At 48.9% G+C, this 9282-nt stretch overlaps 1 protein-coding gene across 1 annotated transcript; it reads left to right on the forward strand.

Annotated features, from left to right (window-relative positions):
- The first annotated feature begins 420 nt into the window (after positions 1-420).
- FAM217B (family with sequence similarity 217 member B) lies at positions 421-8746 on the forward strand. The gene is made up of 4 exons (XM_056844899.1): positions 421-683; positions 4693-4804; positions 4908-4993; positions 7552-8746. The coding sequence occupies exons 1-4, from the start codon at positions 421-423 to the stop codon at positions 8744-8746; spliced, it is 1656 nt and encodes a 551-aa protein (XP_056700877.1).
- The last annotated feature ends 536 nt before the right edge of the window (positions 8747-9282 follow it).

Consider the following 9282-nt stretch of genomic DNA (forward strand, 5'->3'; position numbering starts at 1 on the left):
ATAGACCTCTGCCACGTCTCCCCTCGGCCGCCTTCTTTCCAAGCTAAACCTCCCATGCATAAACCTGTTTTTATCTGCGAAGTGCCGGAGGATGCAATCCGGCGCATCAGTGGTGGTGGTGGTGGTGGTGGGAGGAAGGCGCAAGATGCGCGGCAGAGGGGCAGCCTGAATTGGTGCCCGCAGGGGCACGATTCAACCACGGCCCTTTGCAAAAACCTGCCGCCTTGGAGCGGGATGCGCCGGGCCGGGGTTGGCCCGCTTCTGCCCTAAGCCCCCGTGGCCGAGTTTGGAGCATCTGGATCGGGGAAAACGGGCATCTGGAGGGCGGCGGACGCGAGGCGACCACCTGCCGCGCCTCCCTCCCCGGGTCCTTTGGCACAGGCGCCGCCCGCCGCGCGCGTCGCCTCTCCGCAGCCTGCCATGCTTTGCGGCCGCGCCGGCGTTCGTGTGAAGGGCAGTCACGCGCAGGAGAGGGATGCGTGGCGTTTGTTGACCGCAGCGCCGGGAGGCTGCGCTGAGCTCGGTTTTGCAGGAGACGTGAACTGTCCCCCCTCCCCAAAAGGACACCGCAACGACCCTATAATGGGTCCGGGCATCCGCGATCGCCTCTCCTTGCCGCGCCGAGGAAGCTCGCCAGGGGAAGCTCTCGCCCATGAGATCCACGGAGGACAAGGAATGGTAACGTAAGGATCTCTCTCTCTCTCTCTCTCTCTCTCTCTCTCTCTCTCTCTCTCTCTCTCTCTCTCTCTCTCTCTCTCTCTCTCTCTCTGGCCATTTATTCATCGGAGGTTTCGCCTGGGATTCGCCCCTCTCTAGATGCACATTTTCCCGATCTACATTTTCAAACCTCTGCATGGGGGCTTATTGTTCTGAGAATCTGGATGGGGGAAATGTGCGCCCAGAGAGGGGCAAACCCAAGGCAAAACCTCCCCTGAATAAATGGCTCTCTCTTTCAGTGAGGGGACCAGGAGATGCATCATGCAGATTTAGTTGCAGATGGAGGAAGACCACGGACGGACCGAGCCCGGCTAGGATGCGTTCCTGACTTCCGTGATTTCCTGTTCTGCATCTGTGTCGGGATTCATCTCTGTCATGTGATTGTGGATGTCCTGCGATTATAAACTCGGCGTCGTGGAAGCCCAAATGTTGTGCTTTTATACGTATATGAAATATATATGTGTGTGTGGGTGTGAGTTTTTATAAAACGTACTCATTTTAGATGGTTGGAAAATGGCTTTGCTCACTACACTCTATGCACACGTATATACCTGACCGCTTGAAGCCGATCTTGTGAAATTTAGGATCATGGAGTTGGAAGGGACCACCAGGGTCATCTAGTCCATCTAGGGATTTGTGTGTGTGTGCCATTAGGTCGCCACCGACAAATGGTGACCCTCAGTGCCATGGGGTTTTCAAGGCAAGCGACGTTCAGAGGTGGTTTGCCATTGCCTGCCTCTGCGTAGCAACCCTGGACTTCCTTGGTGGTCTCCCATCCAAGTACTGACTGTGGTTGACCCTGCTTAGTTTCCAAGCTCAGATAAGATCGGACTAGACTGGGCTATTCCTTGGCTCCATCATCAAGCAAAAGGGAGACTGCAGCCAAGAAATCATAAGGAGATTGAGAGTGGAAAGGTAGGGTTGCCAGCTCTGGGTTGGGAAACACCCGGAGATTTTGGGGGTGGAGCCTGAGGAGGGTGCGGTTTGGAAAGGAGAGGGACATCAATGCCATAGAGTCCAATGGCCAAAGCAGCCATTTTCTCCAGGGGAACTGATCTCTTTTGGCTGGAGAACAGTTGTAAAAGCGGGAGATCTCCAGCCACCACCTGGAGGTTGGCAACCCTATGGGAAGGGCAGACATGAAGGAGCTAGAAAAGATTCTTCAGTGTAAGGATGTGTCATTGGCAATCACAATAATTCATGCTATAGTATTCCCTATTACTGTGTATGGGTGAGAAATCTGGACAATGAAGAAAGCTGATAGGAAGAAAATATAAACCAGTGGGTTATAGGTCAAATCAAGCCTGAATTGACCCTAGAAGCTAAAATGTCTAAACTGAGGCTATCATACTTTGGTCACATTATGAGAAGACAAGAATCACTGGAAAAGACAATCATGCTAGGAAAAGTTGAGGGCAGCAGGAAAAGAAGAAGACCCAACAAGAGATGGACTGATTCTATAAAGGAAGCCACGGCCCTCAGTTTGCAAGACCTGAACAAGGCTGTTAAAGAAAGGATGTTTTGGAGGACATTGATTCATAGGATTGCCATGAGTCGAAAGTGACTTGACAGCATTTAACACACACACAGACTGGGCTATCACGCCGCTTAGATGTTTTACTGCAGTCCAGTAAAGAGTTTGGAGTTCATGATCAAACATCTGTGATATTACCCTAACCTCACATTTGATAGTGCTGATATTTTAAACAATGCTTCTGGTCCTTTAGATGCTGGGCTGTTCTTTGGAACAGAAAACTTACGATTCTGAGGTTATATGTGGGGTAGGGTGTAAAGAGAAGGGGTTTATAATGTAAAAAGGTCCTAACAGGAAGCATACCTAGTATGTTTATAAATACTCGGATTTCTGCTGCTACTGATTGTTTTGAAATCAAGGTTGTGAGTTTCTACCATATGACGATGGTTCATAGCCTATTCCACGCTGAACAGAACCCCTCTACTGGCTTGAATTCGGCTGGCATTTCGTATGTGAGTCGCTGCCCTACATTCAAAAGGTCCGTGGGCAAAGATGTGAGAGATGAGCAAAATGAGGCCTGTGTTATTTTAAATAGAAGCTGCTCCGTGTTAAAATGGCTTCTGTATTTTAAAGAACATAAGGACGGAAGTACGATTGGCTCTTGGGTCCATGTAGCCCAGCATCCTGTTGCCAGCAGGGGACTGCAAGGGCCCTTCAGGACATCCACAAGCCGGGCTTGGCAGCAACAGCCCCCCCCCCCATTATATTGCCCTCCTTACCAGGTGTACTGCCTCTGAAGATGGAGGTTCACAGACAGGAACTGTCGATGAGGCATGAATTTGTCCAGTCCCTTTTAAAATAATCCAAATTGATGGCTGCCATCACTGCTTGTTGTCACTGAATTCTGTACGTTTGTTAACACATTTTGTGATATAGTATTACTGTTCTGTGATTATTATATGGATTGTAATAATTTGTAATAAGCACGGGGGTATTTCTGATAATTTTCAAGCGCCATCAATCAATATAAATCTAGTACATTTTTATTCTGTCCTTCGAGGAGCTCAGGGTGGTGTGCGTGGTCCTCGCTCATGTTATCTTCACAGCAACCCTCTGAGGTGGGTCAGGCGGAGAGAAAAAAATGACTGGCCTAAAATCAACCAGTGCAGTTTGTGGCAGGATAGGAGATTTGAACCCAGATTTTGGTTATTTATTGTAGCTAGAGACACAGACTTGACTTTGTGAGGTGGTGTCTCATGGGCGTGAGTCAGAGGCCGGGGTGTGTGTGTGTGTGTGTGTGTGTGACAGATTACGAAGGCCCATCTGGTTGTTGGTTATGTGGATGACTGCCCGCTGTCTGCCTGGCTTCTTGACTAAAAAAATTCCCAGAACTGCAGGCAAAGCAGCACCAGGAAATGATAGCAGAATCCCCAAGGACAGAAGACTACATAGGTGCTAACTGGAAAATCCTGGTCAGGAAGCCAAAACCAAGTACAGTACAGGACTCCCTGGCTAATGGATCTGCACGGTGGTCAGATCCGAACCCAGAAGTGTACCTAAAGTGCTCTGAGGTCTCAGGACAGGATGTAAACACTGACTCCTAATTCTTCTACCACCACTCCCTGATTGTTTTCTTTGCCTGCCAGTAGTGGGGAAAAGCAAAGTCCCTCCCGCTGTAGCTGACAGAGAAAAGGAACGGTCAGAAAATGGGTAAGGCGGCAGCCAGGATGAGTGAGGCTACCAGATCCTCAGGCAGCACATGAGAACACGTAGGCACAACTTTTGAGCAACTATTTGGTACCCATTTGAGTCAAGGCGGTCACAATAGGGCACCGCCTCATTTTTGGAGCCAGCATGGTGTAGTGGTTAAGAATGGTGGTTTGGAGCAGTGGACTCTGACCTGGAGAACCGGGTTTGATGCCCCACTCCTTCACATGAACAGTTGACGCTAATCTGGTGAGCTGGATTTGTTTCCCCACTCCTACACACAAAGCCAGTTGGGTGACCTTGGGCTAGTCATGGTTCTCTGAACTCTCTCAGCCCTACCTACCTCACGAGGTGTCTGTTGTGGGGAGGGGAAGGTGATTGTAAGCTGGTTTGATTCTTTCTTAAGAGATAGAGAAATTCGGCATATAAAAACCAACTCTTCTTCTTTTGTTTCTAAGGCAGCCATAAGGTAAATGCTATAGAAAACACCTCTCAGTTTCAAACCTTGGCAACTACAAGCAGGTTTCCTTTAAGCCGACATGCACCTTATAAAGGAGAGGTTCAGAAATGGTTTTTGACTGGCGCAGATGTGAAATCTTTTCTGCCCCCCCCCCATCTCCTAAGACCACCTTTGCAAGAATAATAACCATGGAGGCTTTGTAGAGATCTTTAGCATGCGTAGAATATGGTCAGGTGGTGACTATGTAATCTCACCGGAATGAGATCTAGAACTGAATCTGTGAATGTCTTTTAATCTTCCTCTTCTTAACAGCCTTCTGTTTAATCTTTACTAGTTTCAGTGGTGGAAAGAACCTTTCAAGCACCAAAGAACTGAAAAAACCCCTGCCCCACGTGAGACCGTCTCCTAGCACGTTAAACAAAAATGTTTCTACTGCCACCGAAAAGGTAAAGTCTTTCGTGTTCTTTTTGAGCGAGAATGCTTTGCCATACATCAGCTGTTTTTCCTGAGTGCAATTATGGCTAACACGTCTTAATAAATGTCTCTTAGGCTCCTGGTCATGCTACGGGCAACAGTCAGGGAACTGTTCGCCTCAAAGAACGGAACCGACTTTGGGAGGGTCACCAGCAAAACAGGTAACTTTTCTTTGTTGATGTGGTGAAGGTTGTGGAAGTACATGGTGTTAGAAGCAATGCTGGTGACCTGCAAAGGAAAAAGGTAAAAAAGATAGCCTGAACATAATGTGAACATAAGAAAGGCCATGCTGGATCAGACCAAGGTCCATCAAGTCCAGCAGTCTGTTCACACAGTGGCCAACCAGGTGCCTCTAGGAAGCCCACAAACAAGATGACTGCAGCAGCACCATCCTACCTGTGTTCCACAGCACCTAATAGAATAGGCATTCTCCTCTGATCCTGGAGAGGACAGGTATGCATCATGACTAGTATCTGTATTGACTAGTAGCCAAAGATAGCCCTCTCCCCCATGAACATGTCCACTCCCCTCTTAAAGCCTTCCAAGTTGGCAGCCATCACCACATCCTGGGGCAGGGAGTTCCACAATTTGAGAATGCGCTGTGTGAAGAAATACTCATGAAGTGTAGCCATGTTGGCCTGTTGCCACAAAAATAGGCAAGGCACCATAGCCCTGAAGACAAATTCATGGTAAATTTTGCTATTCTAGATGCCCTATTTTTGATAGAATGCATAGAAAAATGGCTCTACATCATATCTGGGAAAACCCCAAAAGTGATATCAGTCCTCTCTAGGAATTGCCGAGACCATTATGGTTTTACCATAAGAGTTTCCAGTGATTCCTAGATAGGTTTTCCCAGAAGTGATTAAATTATTTTTCCCACCTGCCGGTGAGTTGCCAGGGGGCACATGTTAACCCTCTCACGATCCCAGCATAGTTGAGGTGGGATATTAGGCTAGTACCCAAAGGACTGTATGTGGTATTGTGCATGCGGGGGGTTTTCAGCCCCCTCCCCCTTTTCACTGCAGCTCATGATTACATGAATTACATGAATGAAAGTTGCCGAATGCTGGGTCCCCACCCCCTTTCTCATTCATTGTGTATGCTAGTCAAATGAGATCTTAAAAATAGGAAGCTTTTTAGATCATCTCACTGGAGAAAGAGGCAAGCTCAATCAGGACCGTTTAGCTCAGCTGAAAGGAAATGAATGCCACTGATTTTAGCGTGACTGGCAGTTGTCCAGAGAGACTAGCTGCTAAGTGTATGTCTGTTCTTCATTTCTCATCTCTGTGTGTTTCTTTTCTTTAATACAAAAGCCAGCCTTTAATTTTGGATCCAAGTTGGAATTCATTCAACACAGTGTTGATAGAACGACATAACAATCAGAGCGCTTGTTAACACAGGAAACTGGTTAAACTCAGCAGGGCACAAAACATTGTGCTAAAGAGCTAGGTTTTTTTTTTTAAGAGGTTAAGTGTTTTCTTTTCACGTAGGATCAGGCTGCGCGGCTGCAGTCCTGTGCTCGCCTACTTGTGAGTAAGTTCCAGTGCTTTTAGTGGGACTTGATTCTGAGAGTAAATACTGAACATGATACTAGGTTGGATCTTACCAGCTTTTCTGCTGTCGCCAGAGAGGAGGGGCCCCATTGGACACCCCAAAAGGCAGTCCTGGAGATCACATGAAGCTGCCTTATACCTTGGTCCATCAAAGTCAGTATTGTCTACTCAGATTGGCAGCGGCTCTCCAGGGTCTCAGGTAGGGGTCTTTCATATCACCTACTTGCCTGGTCCCTTTAACTGGAGATGCAGGGGATTGAACCTGGGAGCTCCTGCATACCAAGCAGATGCTCTACCACTGAGTCACAGCTCCTCCCCACTTCAACAAAATGCCATAAGGGACTGGGCTGCAGTGAAATGGGAGACTGGGCGAGATCACCATTCCTCCCTCTAGCCCCAGTGGAAAGCTTGGTAGGATCCGACCTTAGGGTTGCCAAAGAATGTCCAGCAGGGTTTAATTGCTTGTTATAGATCAGGTGACGTCTGTGCAATGTAAAGCCTCCATCTGCCTGTTTACTTACTTTGGGCCTCTGTTAAAGTGGCAGGACATTTTTCTCCAGGTCTGTTGGCAACCCTATCCAACCCACCATTAGGCTGCAATCCTATATGTTAAGGGATAAGCAGCTGGAAACTGGGGGGAGCTCCCCGCTGGCCTGTAGGATAAGCACCAGTTCAAAGACCCCCACATAACTGTGCAGTTCTGCCAGCATGGTGTAGTAGTGGCTAAGAGCAGTGGTTTGGAGCGGCAGACTCTGATCTGGAGAACCAAGTTTGATTCCCCACTCCTCCACATGAGGCTTGGACTAGTCACACTCTCTCAGTCCCACCTGCCTCACAGAGTGTCTGGTGTGTGTGTAAAGTGCTGTCAAGTCGCAGCCGACTTATGGCGACCCCTTATGGGGTTTTCAAGGCAAGAGACTAACACAGGTGGTTTGCCAGTGCCTTCCTCTGTATAGCAGCCCTGGACTTCCTTGGAGGTCTCCCATCCAAATACTAACCAGGGCTGTCCCTGCTTAGCTTCTGAGATCTGACGAGATCAGGCTAGCCTGGGCCATCCAGGTCAGGGCAGTGTCTGTTGTAGGGAGGGGGAAATGTATCTGAAACAAAGGAATTGACTGACCCTTTTTTAAAGTGCTGACAGCAAATATTCTTTTTCTTTCTAGAGCCACAAATGTCTGCACTTCCTCGCAGAGAGCACCAAGGTCACAGAAGGAACCAGTGGTGAAAAAGCATTATGAAGCTGGCTACCGCAAAATCCCTTCTGCATTTAAGGACGGCTCGTGGAGTGAATACAGTCAGGCAGAAGAAACGCTGATCCAGAGTTTTTACTGCAAAAAACCTGCCAAAACAGAAAGGAACTCCGGAAGACCTACTGACGAAGCGGGCCACTGCAGTTCTGCATATCGAGGCGCCTCTGCTAACGCCATGTTTCTCGACTTCGCATCTGTTCGAATCATGAAAGAGGATGCTGACGAGGACAGCGCCAGCGACCTTTCCGACTCGGAGAGAATTCCCATCCCTCCTTCCCCCTGCACGCCGCCGGAGCTCAACCTCCGAGCCGAGGAAATAGACCCCCTGTGTTTCGAAGACCTCACCGGCGCAAAATGTAAGCAGTCTTACTGTTACCCTGACTTCCTCCCGCCCCCTTTCAACACCTGGGACTTGAAAGAGCTGGCGGCCTTTGTGAACACCGAGTGCAAGTCGGACGTGCGGCCGCCGCCGACAGGAAGTCTCGACACGTACGTCGACCGGCTTCTGGAGCTCGAATGGCTGCAGATGCAAACGATACAAGCCGAGAAAGGGAAGGCGGCCAAGGCGCGGCCTCAGACTGCACCCAGCGCCCTTCGGACCTTCAAAAACCCCGGGAAAAGTAAATCATTGCACGCTCTCTTGCCGAGCAAAAATTTGACTGCCCCAGAAAGCTTTCAGAGGCTCCTGAGCTACCAGTTCAGCCACAAGAGAGATCTGCACAGCGAAGGCGCCAGCCAGGTGGCTTCGTGTCATTGGAAAGCGAGCTGTGGTCCCTCGGCCCCTCAGTCCTCTGAGGGGAAAAGCGGCGAGGCGAAAAAGCGGCCTAGCGCCAAGGCCCAGCTTTTCAGTAAGCCTCCCTCAGAGCTTTTCAATAAGCCTCCCTCAGAGAGCAGCTCAATGATACAAGGAGCTGGCAACATTAGGCCCCCCAAGCAATCCTCTTCACTCCACGGTCCAGCGGCCCCCCTCAGGGGCCTACCTGCCTACACGTGCCCAAATCCCAAGAAGAACGTCAACGCCAATAGTTATGTCCCTTCCAAAAAAGTTCAGGCGGACAAGAAGCTGAAAGCAAATGGTGTGAAGCCAATGCCATGTAAATTTAAATGATGCTGGGTTTTGGTTCGTTGTCCTTTGTTGCAGTGGGGCTTGGAAACCCTTCTTGTGGGGGCCAAACGCTGGAACGGCGGTTCATAAATTACGAGGTAGGCCATCGTAGGGAGACGTATACTCCTTGTTGTCCCTCCCACCATGCGTTGTCTACCCTCGCACACTGTTTTGTGAATGGGCCAGGAGATCTGATTCACCTCCAACCGGTGCAACTCAGAAAACTAACAGTGCCATCCTATGAGGAGTTATGCCCTTCTAAGCCAGTTGACTGTAATAGACCTAGAGTGGTGTAACTCTACTTACGATAACAGTGTTGGTGACCCATCCTTTCCTCTGATTTTTCACTGCAGGGGCTTCCAGATTTCCCTGGTTCCTCTCCATAGACATATCAGAATATGCTCATAACCCACGCCATTCAGTGCGGTCTCTTTTTAATTTGAATACGTGACCTTATAATGACTAGCCAGGCAATGGCCTCTTTTTGTATTTCTTTCTGAGTTTTTTATGACCAGCTTTTCAGAGGAAAATATCACTGC

Source organism: Euleptes europaea, chromosome 2 (assembly GCF_029931775.1).
Source record: "Euleptes europaea isolate rEulEur1 chromosome 2, rEulEur1.hap1, whole genome shotgun sequence".
Classification (NCBI taxonomy): domain Eukaryota; kingdom Metazoa; phylum Chordata; class Lepidosauria; order Squamata; family Sphaerodactylidae; genus Euleptes; species Euleptes europaea.